This window comes from Otolemur garnettii, unplaced genomic scaffold, assembly GCF_000181295.1.
Source record: "Otolemur garnettii isolate 467f Iridium unplaced genomic scaffold, OtoGar3 scaffold00068, whole genome shotgun sequence".
NCBI lineage: Eukaryota > Metazoa > Chordata > Mammalia > Primates > Galagidae > Otolemur > Otolemur garnettii.
Genome location: NW_003852463.1, coordinates 4,308,763 through 4,332,215, shown reverse-complemented (window position 1 = coordinate 4,332,215; position 23,453 = coordinate 4,308,763). Strand labels below are relative to the sequence as shown.

The following is a 23,453-nucleotide window of genomic DNA, read 5'->3' as shown; positions in this document are numbered from 1 at the left end:
AAAACTGACAAAAATTAGGTGAATGAGGAGGGAAGATAGTGAGATATAGAGTAAGGGCACTGATTGCCATATTAGAAAATAAATAGAGTAAAATTAATATATCACATAATAGGAGTATAAGCCAATTATGATGTAAGCAAATAGTACTAAAGTAAATGTTAAAAAAGATAATATTGTTTAAAACAGGGTGATGGGGGGCAGTGCCTATGGCTCAAAGGAGAAGGGCGCCAGCCCCATATGCTGGAGGTGGTGGGTTCAAACCCAGCCCCAGCCAAAAAAAATACAAAAAACCTGCAAAAACAAAACAAACAAACAAACAAACAAAACCAGGGTGATGGAGAGGGAGAAGAAGGGAGACAAAATTTGATTATTTTATCATTGCTATAGTAAGGAATCCATAAATACTATCTCTGAAGACATAGAGGACTAAGTATTATCAGTATATATACACATTTATAGTAATAACAGAACAGAAGCTCAGGTCATCTCAGCCATCAGAAGAACTATGCACACAGGTACTCCCTCCCAACTTTGCATCATGCACACAGGAAACAGACTGTGCAGTCAAAGATATTTAAGAATAAAAAAAACTAGGAAATGTAATATAAACATATTACATGAGCCTCTTTAAATTACCAAGTTTAAATCAGATCTCAAAGCAAAATCTGACTCTAAAATAAGAAGATCCATAAAGGATTAGGAAAATGTGTGCCAGGCAAATGCAGATGAAATGAAAGCAGAAGCCATAGTCTTAATTTTAGGTCCCTAAATTAAATGAGAGTAAAGACAGCACTTTATAATGCTAACTGGTATAGTTCCTAAATATGACAGTTAGGAGACTATCTATATTCTAGATAATACAACAAAACAGAAATGACAAGGGATTTAAGAAGCCAAAGAAACACACTGAGAGATAGGAGATTTTAATTCACTTCTCTCAGTTCACGTCAGATCAAGGGGACAGAGATGTGAGAGACTATAGAAGACCCAGCATAATTATTAACCTGATTAAACACAGTAGCCAAAAGATTACACCAATGGGACATTTTACAAAAATTGGTAATATCACAGACAACATTTTTTTATTGTAATGTGATTAATTAAAAATTAATAACAGGATCAAAAGTCTCCAAAGACTTGGGCGGCACCTGTGGCTCAAAGGAGTAGGGCGCCGGCCCCATATACCGGAGGTGGCAAGTTCAAACCTAGCCCCGGCCAAAAAAAAAAAAAAAAACTGCAAAAAAAAAAAAAAAGTCTCTAAAGACTTGTCTACCCAGAAAATTATAAAATGAAGAATTTTATCTTTTAATAATTCTTGGGTGAAAGAGAAAATACAAACTGAAATTGCAGAACATTGAAGAAACAGAGAAACAGTGATAAAACACTGTGTATTAGAGCTTAGTGGTTATAGCTAAAGTGGCATTCGGAGGAAATTTATATCCTTAAGCACTAATGTTAATTACAAAGAAGACAACTGAAAGTCCAACTCTGGGACCAAATAATAAAAATAAAACTGAAATTATAGAATGCCAAAAAATGAGAATGAAAACATTATATAACAAAACAAATGGGGCAATGCCAACACAGTGGTAAGCAGAGGCAATTTCATAGGAGCAAATACCTTCGTTATCCAGAAAAAGGGGATAACATAAATAAAGATTCAACTCAAGAAGTTAGGAAGAATGATAATGAGAGGGTCCTCAAAACAGTAGGATGAAGAATAGAAAAAAATAAAAGCAGAAATAAAAAGCTAAAAAAGAGAAAATGAGAGAATTAATAAATGAATAAATTGGTGCTTTGATTGAAATAAATTAATTAAAATAGATAACTATCCAGTTAATCTAATTTAGAGAAGTAGAGAAACCAAGCCAATATCCATAATGAAAATAGGGACATAATGGAGAGTCAAAGCATTTTAGGTAAATTCAGTGTTTCCATGTGAATGAATGGGTATCAAAACTGCTAGAAATGAGATAATATGAAGTCGAAAAGAAATGCCACCACTGTCTCAAAAAGCAACAGAAAAATATGAAAGAAACAGGAAAATTATCTAAGAATTACTTCCAAAGAAAGAGCCAGGGGACTGACTATAAAGGGAATTTCCCAGATTTTCAAAGAGGAAGTAATTCCTGTGGTACATATATTAAAACATTATTTTAAAATTCACAGCAGAGAAAAAAAATTAAAAGGTAGAAAACCTTGATTTTTGTATAAGTAGGATTATTTTACCACCAAAATCCAATAAAGCACAACTGCACATATAAATGTCATTTATTTATGAAATGAATATGTGTACAAAATTTTACATAATAGCAAGTGAGATCTAAAAATAGTAAGTCATGATAGCCAAATTAACTTTATTGCAGGATGTAAAGAGTTCAACATTAGGGAATCACTAATATTATTCATCCTATCAAATACGTAGAATTAACACAGATTATCAGTCAATGCTGAAAAGCATTTGATAAAGTTCAACATCCATTGGTGATTCATAAGAACAATAACATATTGGAAATAGAAAATACACTTATAAAATAAGTGTATAATAATAAGTGTTATAAAATACACTTCTCAAACCAATAGCCAGCATCCAACTTCACAATTTCAGAAACTCTCTTTATGCCAGAAATTGAACCTGTGTTTCTTAAGCATGTCTACAGGTGCATTTGTCTGGGAAGAGATCCCAGACTTACTGATTATAGATTACCAAAGCACTCTGTGACTCAGTCTAGGCTAAGGTACTGAGTGAAATGCTAGACAGTCTTTTTGACAGAAACAAGAATTGACTCACCATGATCACATTCACTTTATCATCTAACATTATTCTGTATGTTCTAACCATTTCAATGTCAACACAAAGACATAGGCTATTCATTTTAGAAAGAGGAGACAAAATTGTCACTGTGTGCAAGTGACTTGCTTGAGCACCTGAAGAGAGCTGTCAGGAGAGCCCAGGAAGATGGCAGCATCTATTGTGAAAATCTAGGAAAAGGAAGATTCACATTCACAATACCAACAAAAAATTAAGTTTAATGAGGAACAAACTCAACAATAAGTATGTAGCCTCTCTGTGAAGATGACAATATATAAGAAAAGAAATGGAATAAATTGAGAATCAGATTAGATTGCTGGATAAAAATGTCAACACTACAGAGATATTATTTGTCCTGTCCAAAATTAATTTTAAGCTTAATACAAGTCTAATAACAATTCCAATTTTATTGAAAACTGGACTTAATATTTTAAAATTTCATTTGGAAGAATGTCAGTTAATAAAATAGGTTATAGGGGTTCAATAATTAAAATCGGAGAAGTAGCAGAATAGAAAGATCACCAACAAACAAAAGGATAGGTAAGCATTTAATGTATAATACAAATCACTGGGAAGAGAAGAAATAGCTTAAACAAATATGGTGCTTAAGGAATTGCTTAACTATTTGGTGAAAAAAATAAGTTGAATTCTTACCAAAGACCATATACCAAGTTATACTGAATGCTGAATAATTATGCTGTGAAGACATTCTAAGCCTAATTTGAAAGGCAGAAGCTATAAAGAAAAAATCTTTAGATGAGACTTTCTAGAAATTATTAGGTAAAAAAATCATAAATATAAACATAATAAAATACAGACATAATAGTAAATACTTAACTGTAGTCACGAGTAGGTGCATTTCTGTCTGTCTCAATAATTTTTCCTTTGTCTGCCAAAAAAAATAAATAAAAATAAAATAAAATACAGACAAATGAAAATATAAACATATCAGAAACATAGTTGGAAGGCAAATGACAAACTGGGATAAAATATTTTAGCTCATTTGATAGACCAAAGGTGAATATCCTTTACATACAGAGAGATCTCTCAAATCACCATTGCAAAGAAACAGACATGGATAGTTGAGATATGGACAAGTGACAAGGATGAGCCGTTGACAAGTTTGCAAGGAGAGAATACAAGTGGCTGATAAAACCCACGCCAGTTTCTCTAGTATTCAAATAAGTGCAAATTAGGAATTTAGTGGTACCATTTTTTTTTTGGAAACAAAGTCCTTGCTCTTTTGCCCTGGGTAGAGTGCTGTGGCATCATCATAGCTCACAGCAACCTCAAACTCTTGGGCTCAAGCCGTCCTCATGCCTCAGCTTCCTCAGTAGCTGGACTACAGGTGCCTGCCACAGCATACCGCTAATTTCTCAATTTTCAGTAGAAACAGGGGATTATTAGTTTATTAGGTACATTGCATCATCTGTAATAAAAAAATCTGTTGCTTTATTAAAGCCTAAGAAATTGCAAAACATTGCTCTAACAAATAATAATATGGATATTTGAGAGGAGATAAGTAAATAATGGAGTTAACAAATTTAAAATGGTGCTCAAGATACGCTTGGCTTGATATTTGGTACCACTGTCATTGGACATATTATACAGTAAGAATTTTTGTTTGAATTGTTGACCTGTTAATTTTCCAGAGTTGTGTCTTAGTCCTCAAATAACAAGGCGAATTTTCATTTGTTTGTGATTTTATTGTCTTAGAAAATGCACCACCCAGGTCTATGATGACTTTTGGGTACCAGAATATTTATTTTATTAACCAGAGAACCCTCTTCCCTAATGGAGCTAAACAAATAAATGTCTTCCCTCTTGCTCCCTTTCCCTGTGGCTTTCTTTCCTCTCTGCCTCTGTTCCTTCTTGGTTTCCTCTCTTAACTCTCTCTACTTCTCCACTTCTGCTTTTGTTCCTTTACTTTGTTTTTGGTCTTCTCCATTGTTTTCTTCTTCTCTGTTCTTTTTCTCTCTCTATCCTCATGCTCTCATGTTCCTCTTTCTTTTCTTGTTCCCTCTTCCTTTGCTGTCTCTTTGCTTTCTCTCTTTCCTTTGTCCCCTTCTCTTATCCCCCCAAATGTGGCAGGTCTATGACACACAACTGGAGAATGTGGAGGCCTTTGAGGGCCTTTCTGACTTTTGCAACACCTTCAAGCTCTATCGGGGCAAGACCCAGGAGGAGACAGAAGATCCTTCTATCATTGGGGAGTTTAAAGTAAGTCACTGAAAATGTGTCCCTAACCCAGGTGGGCCTAAGACTGTGGTGTTGCAACCACCAGTGAAGGGAGAGGGGTAATATCTGCAGTGGTGACCCTGGTGCTGATGTTGGTGACTGTGTGGGTCATGGAGGTGGTGAAGTTGACAGTGGTGGTGAGGCTGCTGGAGTGGAATCTGATGGTGATAATGTGATGCCATTGGGCTTGGTGATCTCTTAGTGATGATTCTTGTAGAGATGAGAGTAATGGTCATGATGGTGATTGTGTGGGTGACACGATGATACAGATGAAAATTAATCCCTCATTCTTTTCAGGGGCTCTTCAAAATTTATCCCCTCCCAGAAGACCCCGCCATCCCCATGCCCCCAAGACAGTTCCACCAGATGGCTGCTCAGGGGCCCCAGGAGTGCTTGGTCCGCATCTACATTGTCCGAGCATTTGGACTGCAGCCCAAGGACCCCAATGGGAAGGTAACATCCCTATAGCCCTTTTCTGCCCAAGAACAGTGGGCTCTGGTAAGAATGGCCAACAGAATCTGGAACAATCTCTGCCCCAAGGGTTCACAGTAAGCTGGGAAATCAGACAAACACACACAAGAGTGAGATGTGACTGAATGGAGTTCTTTTAAAGATCAAGTGTTCTAGGAGGTTGGACAAGGCCAAAGTCAGTACAGGACTTTGGAGAGATAGGGAAGGCTTCCTGGAAGGCACAGGACTCTTAAGGCTATATGGAGTTTTGATAGGCTAGGAGGAAGAAGAAAATAGTATTTTAAGAGGGGTCAAAAACATAGGCAAAGGTTGAAAGAAGACTACATAATGTATGTCTAGAACAAGGATCCCCCTTTGAGATAATGTAAGGTGGAAGGTGTAGGCTGGGAGTGGACATTATAGGGGTTTCCATGGTCGGTGGGAAGAAGCAGGTCTAGTAACTGTTGTGCCTAGCCACAGAGGAGCCAGACACAAGGAGAAGCCCATTGTCATCTTTACTAAAGATTTTGTTAATCACAGGCAATTGGCATTGATTTTAGTTTTTAAAATGTTGTGTTAAAATATTGCTTATTTTGATAACTATATATTTTGGCCCTCCCATAAATGTTGAGCCTAAGACAAGTGCCTCAGCCGTCTCACACTAGACTTGGCCTGAGATAGAGAAGGGAGATTTGAAGGAAGGAAGAAGACTGGAGTTATGGGGAGGTGGCAGGGGAGACAGAGTAAAGCTGGGAGGAGAGATAAAAAGGAGAGAAGAGAGGCAGGGCTGGGGGACAGTTGGAGTTTGGAGGTATGAGGCTGGAGTCTTCTGTCACTTCCTTAGGCCTAGCTATGTCTTTGAGGTGTGTGGGAGGTAAAGGCCTAGGTTCTGCCTTTCAAGGGTATGAAGTCATTAGATCACACAACAGAGTAGAACAGCCCTCAGCCTTGGCAATGCCAGTAGCTTCTAAGACATGGTCATGGACAGTGGGTTAGTTTATGTACTTGAAGCTTCTTGATGTCAGACAACCCTGAGCACTTTCCAGCCCAAGGAGGCTAGCTGAAGGGGTACTGTTGCCTGCAGGACACATCAGGGAGGCTGACCTGGGCTAGCTCAGTTTGACAAAGTCTGACCATCTGTCTTTAGTTTCCACATGCTTAAGCTGAGGCTGCAGAGAAGGCTCCAGCCTAGCCTCATCATACATGTAATAGAGATTATTGTGTTTCTGAGGACATGAGTCCAGTACTCACCTGCCTCTCCCAGGACTGGGTATATGGAAGATGCAGATAGTCCCTTTCCATTGGTAGAACCAAGATAGGAAACCCATGCCTGGGCCAAGTGGTGTGGTGTGGTGTGTAGGATGGGGCTCCTTCCCAGTGGCTGGCCACCTTATTCCATCTGGAGGCCAGAGACTCAGAGCCCCAAAGACATGCTGGGAAAGTGATTTCATTTAAGTGTTTCTGTCTCTTCCTTCAGTGTGATCCTTACATCAAGATCTCCGTAGGGAAGAAATCAGTGAGTGACCAGGAAAACTATATCCCCTGTACCCTGGAGCCTGTATTTGGAAAGTAAGTGGGGCAGGAGCCAATCTGGATGCTCACAGCATAGTGCGTGTATGGGATATGCAACCTCTTCCCGGAGCAGATGTATGTTCCCTAAATTTCCCATGTCTATGGGGGCCAAAGGCTTGTGCCGAAGGCTTGTGTCCCAGCAGAAATTCCTGGTTGAACACAATTACCTCTAAGATCAGAAATCTACATGGAAGCTTAAAAGATGAATTTGCTAATTTTTTTTTTAGGTAAACATTTCCTTAGGAATAATTTCAGATGTATAGAAAAGTTACAAAGTACAGAGTTCCCATATATCCTTTGCTCAATTTCTCCCACTGTTAACATCTTACCTAGCCACTGTGTATTTGTCAAAATAAAGAACTTGACATAGTATATTATTATTAGCTAAACTATAGACTTTATGAGAATTTCACCCATTTCTTTTACTAACACTAATTTCACCCATTTCTTTTACTTTTGCTAATGTCCTTTTACTAACATCTCAGGATCCAATTTGGTTTACAGTGCATTTAGTAATTATTCTCTGTAAGTGTCCCATGTGTGTCTATAGAGATAGCTAGAAGAAACATGTAGACCCAGGATGGTAAAATGTTTCTTGAAATCTAAGAACAAGGAAAGGAAGGATCAATGCCTATTGCATGGGAGTAGCTCCTAACCTCCTGAATTGCTGTTTGGGTGTGAGCTGCTTTTGGCAGAAGAGGGAGAATTGCATTGGTTGGGGGCTATTTCTCTAGCTCCTGTAGGAGCAGATGCCTGATGTTCTGATATCATCACATGCAACACATTGTATTTATAGCCAGTGTCTATCGAGTTGGTCTTCACCCTGCAGTGAAGACCCAATCATCCTGGTGAAGTGCAGTTTTTGAAGAGGAAACAGGTCTGGCCAGTGATGGGCCATCACCAAGCTAGAGTGGGAGGCAGGGTGGTATGTGGGAAAGAGGAGCTCTACTGAGCTCCACTGCTGGTGTGGGGCCTGTTCCATAGGAGGGGATGTCAGGGCCCAGGGCAAGTGGGGGGCCAGTGCAGAAACAAATCCCTCCTACTCCTATTTCCCCATCTCCCCCAAATTCTGGCCAGGCCTCCCTCCATCAGTAGCTCTTCCATTCCATAACCCGTGTGTGGAACTCATGAGATGGAATCAAAGCACAGCTTTGCTCTGTCTGCCAGGACCCTGTGAGCACTTATTCTGTGGGGTCACCTTCCCCTTTCCTGTGTGGAAAGTGACAGGCAGGCAGTTCTCCTGATCACTTTGAGCTCAGCCATTTTAAGTCAACAAACCCATGGTCTAGCCATACCTAGAATGCCCACTCAAGTCCCCACTCCTGTGTAATCATGAGCCCCCTCATGGCTCCAAGGGAGTACTTTCCCCTCTCCTGCCGGGGCCACTTTGGGGGTATGTGTGTGCCTTCGTCCCTTCCCCTGTTTAGCGCTTCTCCCCTCTCCTCTCTGGCTGGCCCCAAGGTTTCTGACTTCTATAGGACCAGAACTACAAGGCCCATCTCACCTGCCCTGGTTGTCTGGGCACTCTATGAGTGGCAAAAGCTTAAAGCCTATTTACCTTCCTGTGGGTGCTTTCTGGAGGCTCTCAGAGGTCCCTATGACCCTCCCACTGTGCCTGCCAGGATGTGGCTGATTCTCTGTCCCTGTGGCTGGCTGCCCCAAGCTCCTGGTTCTCAGACTGTCCACTCCAGTCTCTTGCTGTTGGGACCCCTGGGAGGGCCCATGGAGCAGGACTTAGAGTGGCTCTGGTCTGGCTTTATAGTGGCCTCGCTCCTCCCAGGAAATCCTTGCATTCCTTCCCCAGCAGCTCCTCCCAAATGTGGCCCCTGCTCTCCTTTTTGCCACAAGCTGCTTTAGCTTCCTTGAGCATGACGTGTGCCAGATCTGTGTCTCCTACTTGTAGGGAACTCATTTCAAGAGGAGAAGGGAGAATACCCTCACCTTTGACCCCTGTGGTAGGTGAAAATCTTAGCTACAGCAGGAGCACCCTAAAGGAGTCTCTCACAAGTGCCCCCTCCATTCCACCCCAGAAGTAGGTGTGAAGGCCCAAGAGTCCAGAAAACGGGTCACTTGGTCAATCCCAAAGTCCAGCCTGGTTCTGAAGTTTCACATCACTTGTCTCCCAGTGTTGTGGTAGAGACTTCAGTTTTAAAGTTCTGTTCCAATCTGTTCTGTCATTCTGTGGCCCTTCCAGCAGGCACCTCCTGTGTGCGCAGCCCAGTTTATTTGGGATACTGCCGCCCCCGACACACACATGTGCATGCACACACACTCACTCTCACTCTCTCAGACAAGCCCAGGAGAGCAGTGCTGTGGATAGGGTGCTGTGAGAAACAGGAGGCCTGAGGAGGCTGGACTCCCTGGGATGGCTTCTGAGCTCCAGCCCCTCCTTCCACTCCCTGGAAGTGGGGCTGCATGAGGCAACATCAGGGAGCCTGTGGTGTCCTGCCTTTTGCCTTTCTGCAGGATGTTTGAGCTGACCTGTACTTTGCCCCTGGAGAAGGACCTGAAGATCACTCTCTATGACTATGACCTCCTCTCCAAGGATGAAAAGATCGGGGAGACAGTCATTGACCTGGAGAACAGGCTGCTGTCCAAGTTTGGGGCTCGCTGTGGACTCCCACAGACCTATTGTGTGTATGTGTGTGGGGGTGGCTGCTTCTGTGACACAAATCACCCCTGTCTCCTGAGCACTCACCACGTGCCAGTCTGGGCTTAGTATTACCTTGACATTGTCTCATGGAATCCAGTGGGGGTCTTATCCCCATTCCACAGTTGAGGAAACTGAGGCCCAAGGATGTTATGGCTCGTAAGTGGTGGGGTTAGGATTTGAACCTGTGTGTATGCCTCTAAGGCCCTGGCTCTTCATTATGCTGTTATGATCCAGTTCTCTTTGATGTTCCGCAGAGGGCCTCTACAATGCTGGGCACCTGAAAATAGGAAGGATGGAGGGGAAAAAGGAAGGGGGATAAATGGTAGGACACATGGACCCTAGCTGGGAATTTTGTGACAGTTTGAGCCACAGGCACTGCCCCAATTTTGTGACAGTTTATGTAAGAGGAACTCACGTGTAGACAGCACCCCTTTTCCTATCATCTTGGGATTTATTTGGGTCTGATTCTCTAACTCTGGAGATTGGAAACAGTTTAGTTCCAATTACATGCATACTTAAACAAGTCCTTTTCTCTCTGGCCTCAGTTTCTTCATCTGTAGAGTGGGAACGCCCATTCATGATGAGTGATCAGATGTGGGTGCTGCTGTGTGTGAGGGTACATACGTCACTGCATGCTCCTCTGCTCTTGCACCTGTCCTTGGAGTGTCTCATCTTTGTCTTATGCTTGGGCCTCAGCTCTGGACCAAACCAGTGGAGGGACCAGCTCCGCCCCTCCCAGCTTCTCCACCTCTTCTGCCAGCAGCGCAGGGTCAAGGCCCCTGTGTACCAGACAGACCGAGTGCTGTTTCAGGATAAAGAATACACCATTGAAGAGATAGGTGAGCTGCCATGCAACCCTATCCCATGATGGGGCTCTCCCTTTCCCTCCTTGTCCCTCATCAGACCCTTTCCTCCCATAAAGGGACCAAGTGAACAGAACCCACATCTGCAAGCTATGGCTTGGATCTCTCCAGGGCCGTACAAATGGGCTGCACTTGTACTTGGTTCTTTGGGTATAGTACTTACCTGTGATGCCACTGTGAAAGTGAGAGGTCAGGCTGGGGCTGGGGTCAGGCCTCAATCCAAGACCAGGCCAGGGATCATTCATAGTCAAGATGGAGGGGAGCGTGAATCTAAAGCCAGTGCCAGGGTCGGATTAGGATTAGTCTGCTGGCTTTGGATGGTTGGACCTTGGTTGAAGCTTGGGATACAAACCACCTCTGAGAAACAGTTTTCTGCTTGAACTGTGCTAGCCTGCCAGCTTGACATTGATGGTGCCCTCCAAGTCCCACCCTCAGCCTGTGCACCTAAGGCATCCAAAGAGCAGGCAGGAGGCCCTGCACTCCCTCCCCTGCCACCCAGTTCTGCACAGCACTCTTGGCTGGGAATCCTGCCATGTGCTCTCTGTGTGTCTGAGATGCCCAGGTCTGTGTCACCCACTCAGAGCAGCTCAGGCTTCTTGGAGGTGTTTACAGGCCCAGCTGGCCCCTCACCTCCTGGTTGCTTCAATGCGTTTGATGTCAGAGCTGGTGCCAAGGTTATAAAAGTGGAATGATGGCTTTGATGCCCCATCTGCCACCCCCCTCCTCCTCCTTGTTCTGGTTTACTGACTCTCTCAGGTTGTGGCTGAGCCTGGCTCAGCCATTAGGCACCCCACCCCCCATGCTTTTTCCCGATAGAACATGCATCTGTTTTGAGGATAGTCTCATTTCCTTCTACTAGTCTGTGAGCAACTTTATCATAGGGACCAGGGCTCATGATCATAAAGTCTGGGAAACAAAGCCAGAAAGCTAGAGATGGTGAGGTCTAACATCTGCCTGTTTTTACAGTGAGGCCATTGAGGCCAAGAGTGGTTAATGATCTGCCCAATGTCACCTGGCCAGTCAGGAGCAGAGCCAGATTCCTTCTGGGGAATCTTGCTTTTGGGGGGATCACTTTAATATAGGCACAGCAGGTCTGATAGGTTAATGTGTGTGTGTACATGAGAATCTGTGTTGGCGTGTGTGGGCTCACCTGGGGGCATGCACCTGTGTGTACATGTGTACATGTAGATGCATGTGGACCACCATTACCCCTCAAATCAAGGCTCCAAGTTCAGGTTGCTAGCTGATTCGCTGGGTACTGAGGTCAGGGCTACCTCATATCTTTTCCCCGCCTACAGCACCAATCTTTGACCCACCCTGGCAGGGAAGAGTTGTACCTGGGAAGTCCCAGAGGATAGCAAGGAGGTGTTTAGGCCTAGTTTTGCACCTTTCCTAAATGAGCATGTGGTCTCAGCTTCCTAGCTGTGTGGCTTTTCCACACAGAATTTTTTTTTTTTGAAGTTTTTTGCAGTTTTTGGCCGGGGCTGGGTTTGGCCCCACCACCTCTGGCATATGGGGTCGGCGCCCTACTCCTTTGAGCCACAGGCACTGCCCTCCACACAGATTTTTCATCTATACAATGGGAATAATTACAACACTTAACTTCTAGGGATGTTATAGAATTAAATGTGCTAATATCCATGAAGAACAGTGCCTGGCACGTGGGTCCTGCTCTGGAAGTGTTTTCTGTTCTTACTATTATTTTAGCTACTGCTACTAATAGAATGACTTACATCAGCCTGAGAATAGTACTAATAGTGCTAGGTTGCCAGATCTGCTGAGACTCAGAATTGGGAGCTGTCAGGGAGGGCTTTCTGGAAAGGGTGGGCTTTGGCAGATGAGAATGATTTATACTGGTGGAAAAGAGAAAGAAGAACTCTTAAAGAAGAGGCTTCGTAGAAATGGTGGCAATAGTGAGTCTGGATTTTATGCCTGGATCCCACTGATAGCAAGGGCTAGGAAACTCCCTACAGAAAGTGGGATATGAGAGAGAACCAGACCAAGTGTGCCTGGGCTTGGAGTGAGGCTGCAGTGGCTTATGGCTTCCTGTGGTCTCTGGGCAGCCCTCCTCAGCCTGCTCACTGGAGCTGCTCATTGCTCACCCTCCTACTGTCTCTCTCTCACCTGGCTCCTGCAACTTTTCTGTCTTCTTTCTGGGACAGAGGCTGGCATGATCCCCAACCCACATCTGGGCCCAGTGGAAGAGCGTTTGGCTTTGCATGTCCTTCAGCAGCAAGGCCTGGTCCCAGAGCATGTGGAGTCACGGCCCCTCTACAGCCCATTGCAGCCAGACATTGAGCAGGTAGGACCTCAACCCTTAGGCCCCAGTGTCCTCTAACTTAGACAGCCCCACTCCAAGGAGAGTGTGAATATCACAGAGGAACCATTAGGGACCTTGGGATTTGGTCAGTCCTTCCTTGACCTGTTCTTGAGTCTAAGTGGCTGCCACTGTTGACCTGTGACAGGATCTCTAGAGCCCAGCCTCCTCTGGCTACCTCCAGCCCCCAGAGCCTAGGGAACAAGTCTGAGCCACCTCCTTCATCCCTACATAAGCCCAGCCCTGACTCCTGCCAGTATTCTCAGCCTGTTGTTTCATCTTGGCCTCAAGGGGTCCCCGCTTCACTGCCATCTGTCAGTGACTCAGTCTCAGATGGCTGGCCCTGAGCTGGGTTGCAGTGACTGGCAGGGGGGTGAGCACAGATAGCAAACTTGGGACAGTGATCTGGGGAGGAAGTGAGCTCAGAGCTGGTTTGGGGAGGAGAGGAAAGTCAAGGTTACAGGCAAAGTGATCCATGAAGGTGCTTGTGAATGCCAGATGACATCATCTCTGTTGTCTGGAACGCAGCTCTCTCTTCCCAAGGTGCTTTGGCTACCAGCTTCCCCCAGACTAGCATAGCAGGTGTGGAAACTGACCCTGCAGAAGTGACTTAACTTCTATTCCTTCTTCTCTAACATGGGACAAAAATCACATCTGGTTTGCAGAAAGAAAGGGGTCTGAGGGGCAGGGAGGGGGAGTCATGTCCTGTCATGACTCAGGTCACCTGAGCCCTCCTGACTCCACAACTTTGCACATACCATTCTCCTGGTCAACAAGACTTAACTCAACCATCACCATCTCTGAGAAACCTTCCCTGACCCTTGATCCCCAGGCATAGGCCCAAGCTGGTGGCCTATTGGGCTGTGGCTCACCTCTGCAGTCAGCCCTGTAATCCCTTGTATAGGGTCCCCACCTTGCAGGGCTGGGGATTCTCTGCCCTATTCCCCCAGCATCTGGCACAGAGCAGGTGCTTGGTGACTGCTGGTTGAAGGAAAGGGTGGAGAGAGAATGGGCCCCTGTCTTCGCAGGGGAAGCTGCAGATGTGGGTCGACCTATTTCCAAAGGCCCTGGGACGGCCTGGACCTCCCTTCAACATCACTCCCCGAAGAGCCAAAAGGTGACTTGGCCAGCCGGGCTCTGAGCTGAGCTGGGTGGGGGAGGGTCACAACCTACTGTGGGTGGAACCAGGTCATTCTTTGGCCAGGCTTTGAGCCATGTGAGCCACAGAGTGCAGCTCTTGTTTGGGTCTGGCCAGGTGTCCAGCCAGGCAGGTGTCTAGTCTTCTCAGGTGAGTGGGCTTCTGGCTTCTCAGCCAAGGACTTCTCACCCTTCAGTAGGAAATCTATGCAGATATGAGTCATTGTTCTCCCCAGGTTTTTCCTGCGTTGTATCATCTGGAACACCAGAGATGTGATCTTGGATGACCTCAGCATCACGGGGGAGAAGATGAGTGACATTTATGTGAAAGGGTAGGGACCCACTGTCTCCCTGGTCACAGCTCACTGTGTCGTCTTTGTTCCCTTTAGGTCTAGCCTAGTGGGGACTTTGGGTGCTGAGAAGGGCAAAGCAAATAAGCTTCAACAGAGGGGTACACAGGATTGGCTCTGCCTTTGGGAAATTGCTCTCCCACCAGTCTTCTTCCTCTTCACTAAACCTTTGGTGGAACTTAAAGGTTTGAGGACACCCTTCAAGAGTGGCTGAGAAGTTGACATTTTCAAACTTATGGCACAGTGTGTGCATCATGCAGATTTCCTGGGGATTATTTTTGCAAAATAATTTCCGAGCTTGCTTACCTTCTTAATTTCCTGCTTAGCTAAGTTGAGGATGTACACTGTGTTGGGAATCTTGATGAAAAATGTTCTCTAAAATCACGTACATCTAGTTGGATGATCGGCTTTGAAGAACACAAGCAAAAGACAGATGTGCATTATCGCTCCTTGGGAGGCGAGGGCAACTTTAACTGGAGGTTTATTTTCCCCTTTGACTACCTGCCGGCTGAGCAAGTCTGCATCATCGCCAAGAAGGTGAGTGACCTTCTATCTCCCAATGGTGCCAGTCCTACTCCTTACTAATGTCAGCAGGACCCCCTGACCAACTGATGACTGGGCTGGTGTCACAACCTCAGCAGTGCTCCACACCATATGCTACCAACACCATCCCTGCATGGTACCCGCCACCACTGTTCATGTCACCATCACTGAACATTGCTTCCCATGTCACCTCTACTGCCCATCTCTGCTCATGTCACTTCCACTGTCCACCACTGCCCACATCACCTTCATTGCCCATGTCACGATTATACTGTGCCATCATTCATGGCACTACTACCATTATGTTTACTAACCAATCATCTCCTTGACCTCCCCACTCCACTTTTTTGTTTTCTTCCTCCCTCTTTGCCATCAACAGCAGAGCTGTTACCTTTGGATCTAAGGTTGACAATCAGAGAAACCTAGTATGACCTTCGAAGGGGCAGTGTGGCAGACCCCACAGGAGCAGCTTCCCCAGAGGGCCGGCGTGGCCTGTACATCATGTTATCCCCAGGATCGGGAGTGCTTGGCTAAGTCTCTCCCGCTACCTGGATTCTAATATCTGTGTCTGTGGTCACTTTCTAAGCTGAATGATCACTATAGATGACTGCCTGTCTGGTCCTGAAGCTGTTGCCTTCCTCTCTCCACCCCTCACCTCTCACTAGAGGTGGAATGCCCCAGGACAGGAGTGGATTGGGGGGCCTCAGTCTTTGCCTCTCCTAGTTCAGGTCTCCTCTGGGCCATCAACTTTTTATCCCCCAAATGGGCAGTGCTTCAGGACAGCTGGCTTCCTCCTGGTGGCACCAGGCCTACTCTCAAAGAGCAGTCACCAGAGCTCAGGAAGGGATGCTGTGGGCAGTGAGGGGCTCAGGAGCGTTGGAGTGCTGCCCACTCATCCCACCTAGCATCACTTTCCACTCCAGGTGCTCTCCTGCTGCACGGGGTAAAGCCTTTTTGGTGTTTAGGTTCTATTCCCTGACTTTCTTCCAGAGATGGCACAAGGCTTCAAGCCTAGAAGCTTCTGTGGCTCTTCCTTCTGTCCTGAAGGTCAGAAGTGAGCAGCCTAAAGAAGGATACACACGATGCGCTTCAGTGCCTGGCTCTTCTTAATTCTCTTCTTACATCCTTTCCACATGATCCTTCCAGCCCAACACACAGGATCCTCTGTTCTTTAAAGAAACTAAAATGTTCTGCTGAACATTCTGAAACATTCTGAAGGCATCAAACAAAAGAAAACATGGATTAAATATGGTTTAATGGATTATTTAGCCCAGGGATTGCTGTGTAGTGACTGCCAGAAAGCAGAATTTAGCGATGGGGTTCTATGAAGTCAAGGAAAGCCTCGACTGTGTGCCAATTACTTATGACTATTTTTCATAACATGTTAGCCTATTTAAAATATTGCTATGTTTAGTATATTTGTGTATTAAAATAGATAAGCCTCCATAAGGAGTGGGGCTACTGATGGGGAATTTGAATGACCTTAGAAATGCCTGTCATCCTACACTGTCAGCTTGATGTTATTGCTTACCTTTCTTTTTTTGGTTCCTTATGACTATAATATTTAAGAAAACCAAAACCTTATGGGACTCTTTTATCATATGTGTCATGAGGCAATCCTGTTTGCCTGTGTTCAGTGCCTCACTCCCTTTGCTGTGGACCTCAGGGGACAGGGACATAGAAGGGCATCATGCTTCTGCAGACCATATCTGGGGCTCACCTGCAAGCAGCTCCTGTGGATGGGGAGCCCAGCCTGAGACGTGTGGGAGGCAGGGTGGCCCCTCATTGTGGCAGGTGGCAGTGTGGGCAAGGAGTGGCAGGAAGGGAGGTTCTGTTTTTTTCTCTGAAGTAAGAGGAGATAGTTTGGCATTGTGACAGGTGATTTGAGACAAATGGAAAAGGCTGGAAATGGCTGTTAGGCTGAGTGTGAGGACGGAGAAGAGAGAGAGGGGCTGCAATGCTGACAGGTGGCACAGAGGAGTGTTACCTGGCAGGTCCCAGGGCCCCTGACTAAGAATTGGTAGTGTGTTGTAGGCTCTGGTCAGGAGGAAGGAGAGAGTATGTTGACCCGCAGTGGGGGATCCAGGGGAAGAGGAGGTTTGAGGACTCAGAAGGGGTAGCTTGGTCTGACAGTCTGGGCCAGACTGGGAGGATGAAGAGGTGGGGAGAGTTAAGGAGTCCAAAGACAGGCTGGCGTGGGGGGGGGGGGAGTAACTCTATATGACACCAGGCTCTGGGGAGGTGGGTTGAAGGTCACAGAGGAGGTTGAGTGGTTCTGAAATCACCTGGAAGGCAGTCAGCATCCCTCTGTGGGGGAATGGACCTGGGATACAGGCAGAGCCGACCCACAGTGGGGTACCAATTAGCTGGTCTGGGATGAAGGCTGAGACTAGGGTGGCTTGGCACAGGGGCACTGCGCAGCCTCTGGCTCTCCAGGTCTGCTGCAGAGCCAGCCCTCTGCCATGGGGTTCAGGGCCTCTGGCAGGCAGGCCCTCCAGGGACCCCATTAACCAGACGAGACTGTCGTAAAGTACAAGGTCTCCTTTCATCCGGCTGCTTTGAACCACCACTGGTTGCCCGGCCCAGCTCCCACCTGGAGCCCAGCACGCCCACTGGGGCCCGCCTGCGCGTCAGGCACCCACCCTGCAAATAAACAGCTAGTAAAAGGGCCCAGGCCAGGAGCATAATGAGCGCCAGGGACCTGGGGGGGCTCGTTCCCCAAGCTGGAGCCCCAGCCCAGCTGCTCCCACCAGGGGCCGTTTGAACCTCTGGCTCATTACCGAGCCCATAAACCAAGCCGGCCAGAGGAGTGGAGGATGCCGGCACTGTGCAGGCGGGTCTGTGGAGTGAGCCATAAAAGCTCACCAGAGGAGGGAGGCACCTGCAGAAGGGCTGGGGGTTGGGGCCTGGAAGAGGGGAGGCACCAGACAGAGGGCTGGGGGCAAGGGGCCTGCTGGGGACTGAGCCCCTTCCTCAGTCCGGGCAGTAGTCTGGGCTGAGACTGGGTACTCGTTCCTTGTGGGGCAGTGGTCATGGTCTTAGATTCTGGAGCTCACTAGGATGTGCCTGGCCAGCCTCTGAGGCTGGGGTGGCCACAGCAGGCGCTGGCTGGGCGGCACATCTGTTTACCAGGCATTCAAGGCTAGACAAACTCTGTGTTGTCAGCAGTGAGGAGCCTATCCCCCATAGAGTTGGGTCCAGGGCCCTGCTCTGACCTGACGCTTGGTACCTGGCACTACCTGCAGATTGGTCACAGTGCTTCTGGTCCTTGCTACCCACCCAGGGACAGCTACAGTGAAAGAACAGAGAACTAGCTGATGTGAAAGCCTCAGTGAGAATGCTTTGGGTTAAGCATGGCTGGGCCCCAGGAGGAACCCAGGCCTCCCTGTATCCCATCCCACATCCCTCAGTTGCTCCAGGAGACTTCTGTGGGAAGAAGCCCAAGATAACCTTGTTCCGGGCAGAGCTGGTCTGAGGGAGGTGAGGTGGGTGATAAGGGCCCCTCTTCTCCCTTCCCAGCACCATGGACTTTAACTTTCTCCTGGGGAAAGCCTCGGGGGTCCAGGCAGGTGAGGTGCAGAGGGAGGAGCCAGGGTCCAGGTCTCAGTGCCAGCTGCTTACAGCAGTGCAGCTGGGGGATCCTGCTAGCAACAGCCAGGGAAGGTGGGGTCCCCTAGGTTCTCAGCCAGCCAGCTCTGACCTAGAGATCAAATGTGCAGAGCAGGACTCTGGAACTTGGCTGCCTGGGTTTGAATCCAAGCTCTGTGACCTTGGACTAATTACTTTCTTTGGTTTCCTCAGTTGTAAAAATAGTATCTCCTTTAAGTTGTTAGAAGGTTAACTGAGTTCATAGTGGCAGACGGCTGACACATAGGCAGTACAATATTAATATTATTATTAGTGGTCAGACTTTGGGCAAATTCCTTTAACTTCTCCAAGCCTGTCTTTCATCATCTGTGCAACTGGAGTGATAACCTTGATTTACAAAATTGGGAAGATTAAAGGAGCCATCGTGTGTGAAGTGAGCCTGCCTGGTACCCTTTTGGGATTTTGTACACTGCCTTCTGGGGTCTGCCCTTTTTAGTCCTCCACCAGGACCTGGCTCTCGCAAGACTCCTGGGGACACCCTGCTCCACTGCCTCCTCCAGGCAGGCTTCCACTACCTCTCTGACTGTGCTTCTCTGCTTCCTTCTCTGCTCCCACTCTGGGTCAGGATGCCTTCTGGAGGCTGGACAAGACAGAGAGCAAAATTCCAGCACGAGTGATACTCCAGATCTGGGACAATGACAAGTTCTCCTTTGATGACTTTCTGGGTAAGCATCATTTCTGTCAGTCACCCTGTGCACATTAAGGGCTGTCCCAGAAGCCCCACTGAGTCTGTGCCACTCTTTCGGATCCTTTGGAAAGCCTGACAGGAGGGGGGCATCCTACTTTCTTCCTTTAGGAAGCTCAAGGTTGTGGAGTCCCCAGTGCTGAGTGAGATGTGTGACACAGAGTGATGGGAGTGGCCTCAGGGACAGGCCTGTCAGTGGAGGTGGCATTGGACCCTGGCCATGGGGATGGTGGGACTCAGAGGGGAAAGGAAGGCAGGGAAGCACAGGTGAAGCCAGCTGTATGCTTCACACTCTACAGGATACTCCCCTCCCCTAGTCTGTCAGGGGTTTATGTCACTCTTTACCCTTGCACTGAGTGACTGACCAAATGACCAAACATGGGCTCCATGCCCATGCTCCAGACAGGGCTCTGGTGGGGAAGGGCTGTGCTGAAGTCCTGAGCTGGAGAGCAGGGAGCTCAGGGGTAAGAGCAGGTGGGTGGAAATGGTGCCCTTGCAGGAGTAGGAGGTGGGGACCAGAAGGAAGACACTGTAGGAGACCAGCAGGCTGGTCTGGGAGAGGAGTTGAGTTCAACGGCCCTGTCATGACTATACAGGTTAATGCTGGAAAAGGTGGTCTACCCATACAATGGGATATTGTTCAGCCATAAAAAGAAATGAAATACTGATACTCCTACAACATGGAAACCTTGAAAACATGCTAAGCAAACGAAGCCCAACACAGAGGGACAAATACTGTGTGACTCCATCTATATGAAATAGCTGCAATAGGCACATCCACAGAGATGGAAAACAGATTAGTGGTTGCCAGGGATTGGGGGCAGAGAAGGGGAATGGGCAGTGGCTGCTGATGGGCATGGAGTTTCTTCTGGGGGTAATGAAAATGTTCTGGAATTAGATGATGGTGATGGTTGCATAACTGTGAATATACTAATGCCACTAATTTGTATACTTTAAAATGGTTAAAGTGGTGAATTTTATGTAATGTGAATTTTACCTTAATTTTTAAAAAAGAAGGCAGCCTGGGAAGTCAGGAGCCCTGGCTTCTAGCTCCGCTCAGCCCCTTGGGAGCAGGGGGGCCTCAGATCATTGGGTGGCCCCCAATGTGGGGTGGCCCTTGGTTGCAGAAAGGTGAGTTGGTTTTTGCCAAGTCCTTGGGCACCTGCATGGGGTGTTCTGGGACCCTGGTCTCAGCAGTCGGGAGAGGGCTGCCTGCCCAGGGTGGCTCTGCCTGCCTTGCCCTGCACACTTGCCCTAGTCATATGCATATAAAGGATTTCAGTATAAAAGAGATAGGGCAGAAAAAGGGTGGCATCAAATTTGACTTTTGTTATTTTACTTATTATTCTGTACAGAATTCCTACAGGAAAATTAGAAAATACAGATAAGCAATGGTCTTCCCCACTTAATCTCACCACCTAGAGATAACCTCCACTGACATTTTGGCATGTATATATGGCATTCCAGATATAAACAAGAATATGCATATTATATATATATTTTATATATACATATAAACCTGCATCCACATAGGACATATTAAGTATATTCATGTGTATACAAGTAGGTTTATATTATACCTACTATTTTATATCCTGATTTCCTCTTGAAAACTTAGTATTTCAAGAACATTCTTTCTGGTCAGTAGCTATCTATCTACATTTGTATCTGCATCATCACGCTTAATCCCTGCCTGAGTTTCCAACATACAGATGGACCCTCTGTGCTTAGCTCTTCTTCTCTTGGTGGGTGTTTAGGTCACTGCCAGACTTTTAATCCCAGTGACACCTGTAAGCATACGTTGTTAGACCCTCTGTGCTTGACTTTGACTTTCCCTTAAGTCTAAGAAGTAGATTTGTTAGAATCTTTGTAAATTTTAATGGTTTTGCAAACATTTTCTTCATGGCTCTCTAGAGGTTTACTTGTTTGTATTCCCATCAGTGTCCTGTTTGTATAAGGTTGCCATTTTCCCCAAACTTCTGCTATCACTGTCATATTTTTAAAAAATGCCAGTATGATATGTCATTTTTATTTTTATTTGCATTTCTTTATTGTAAGGTAGCACTTTAAAAAATATATGTATTATCTATATTATTGTAGCATTTTCTTTTTCATGGTTTTAGGGTGTTCATCTTTTATTATTGGTTTTCAGTGCTTTTTATATATTAAAGATACATTGCAAATAATTTCTTTTTTTTTTTATGTGCTTTTAAATTTTTTGGAATGTTTTTAATCACATACTTTAAAAGAAAAACAAAACTTCCCCCAGCATTTTTGTTAAATGAGAAAACAGTATTTGAAATAAATAGGTTTATCCTTTGTCTTTAAAAATGAAACTTAATACAGCCATTAACAGGCCAGGCTCAGTGGCCTATACCTGTAATCCTAGCACTCTGGGAGGCAGAGACATGTGGATCCCTTGGGTTCGAAACCAATCTAAGCAAGATTGAGACCCTGTCTCTACTAAAAATAGAAAAATTAGCTGATGTCATGGAGGGTGCCTGTGGTCCCAGCTTCTCAGAAGGCTGTGGAAGGAGGATCATTTTGAATTCAGGAGTTTGAGGCTGCTGTGAGTGAGTCTGATGCCATGGCACTCTAGTCTGGGCAACAGAGCAAGAGATTTTATTTTTTAAAAAACAAAACAAAGCAAAAAACATTAACAAATACTATCTTTTAACTCCATGAGATTTCTCTTTTCTATCTTTATAGATGTTTTCTAATTATATATTTTTTGTTTTGAATGTTTATCACCTTTTAATTTTAAAGATAATAGATAAACATCTATAATCTTGCTACCCAGAGATAACCCAGTGCTTCTTTACAGTCAAGCTGGTATAATTTTGTGTGTGTGTGTGTTGGGGGGGGGGAAGGGCTTATTATCTTGATATTTACTTAATACTATACTGGCACCATATTCTAAGTGAGAAATAAGCATTCATCTGCACTGGAGGGATGGGGAAATACTGGGTTTGTAGAAAGATAGATAAATGCTGATATAGAGTTGAACAAGTGGACAGATGGAATAATAACTTGATTAGTGAATAGATATAGTGCTCAACAAATGGTAGCTGTGGACTAGAGGAATGTAGATAGGTAGGTTGAAGCAGATGGATAGATGGAAGGATTAATGGATCAATGGATGAGTGGAAAGAAAGAAATCTAGACAAATACTTAGATCAAATATTCAGTTATAGGTGGCACCTGTAGCTCAGTGGGTAGGGCTTTGGCCACATACACCAAGGCTGGCAGGTTCAAACCCAGCCTAGGCCAGCAAAAATCAACAATGACAACTGCAAAAAAAAAAAAAACAATAGCCGGGCATTGTGGCCAGCGCCTGTAGTCCCAGCTACTTGGGAGGCTGAGGCAAGAGAATCACTTACACCCAAGAGTTGGAGGTTGCTGTGAGCTGTGATGCCACGGCACTCTACCAAGGGTGACATAGTGAGACTCTGTCTCAGAAAAAAAAACAAAAAAACCCAAATATTCAGTTATAGTAACTGAGCATTCCATACTAAACACATCTATTATTCAGGAATTTCTTTACTTTGACTTCAGAAAATAACTTTTTGATAGATTTCTTTTGATCCTTTCAATAACCTCTGGTCAAATCCATTGACTCTATCATGTTGTTATGATTGGAATAGGTGAAAGCACGTGAAATTGCTATTTTTATAGATCAATGATAGTTGAATGTGAACATTTTTATATGGTTCAACCTAATAGTAGCTGGAGCTAGATGGGAAGATGATGGATAAAATGGATGATATGAAACAACATGAAAAGATGACTGCTTAGATAACTAGCTGGGAAAATGAAAAGGACTGATGGATGAACCACAAGGAGATACCTTATCAAAACAGAATATAACAAATGCTGCGAGGATGTGGAGAGATTGAAACCCTTGTATAGTGCTGGTGTACTAATGTAAAATGATACAACTGCTATGGAAAAAAGTTTGGTGGTTACTCGAAAAGCTGAACACAAAATTATTATATGACCCAGGAATCCTGCTCCTCAGAATACATCAAAAGAATTGAAAACGGGCTTAGCCCTTTGCACACCAATGTTTACTGCAATATTTGGTCACAAGATGGAGACAGCTCAAGCATCCAGGGAGTAATAACTTGATTATTGGTTTACTGCAGATGAATGGATAAACACAATGTGGTACCTGTAGAGTGTCCC

At 45.4% G+C, this 23,453-nt stretch overlaps 1 protein-coding gene across 14 annotated transcripts in view; it reads left to right on the top strand.

Annotated features, from left to right (window-relative positions):
- The window catches only part of DYSF (dysferlin), a 215,241-nt gene that overhangs the window by 182,954 nt on the left and 8,834 nt on the right, over nucleotides 1-23,453 (top strand). For all 14 annotated transcript variants that reach the window (XM_012807420.1, XM_012807419.1, XM_012807414.1 and 11 more), the window contains 10 exons: nucleotides 4,904-5,032; nucleotides 5,348-5,503; nucleotides 6,978-7,069; nucleotides 9,539-9,709; nucleotides 10,422-10,564; nucleotides 12,751-12,890; nucleotides 13,934-14,022; nucleotides 14,279-14,374; nucleotides 14,788-14,929; nucleotides 19,149-19,248. In XM_012807420.1, the coding sequence (XP_012662874.1) occupies nucleotides 4,904-5,032; nucleotides 5,348-5,503; nucleotides 6,978-7,069; nucleotides 9,539-9,709; nucleotides 10,422-10,564; nucleotides 12,751-12,890; nucleotides 13,934-14,022; nucleotides 14,279-14,374; nucleotides 14,788-14,929; nucleotides 19,149-19,248 (1,258 nt within the window). The remainder of the gene's footprint in view (nucleotides 1-4,903; nucleotides 5,033-5,347; nucleotides 5,504-6,977; nucleotides 7,070-9,538; nucleotides 9,710-10,421; nucleotides 10,565-12,750; nucleotides 12,891-13,933; nucleotides 14,023-14,278; nucleotides 14,375-14,787; nucleotides 14,930-19,148; nucleotides 19,249-23,453) is intronic.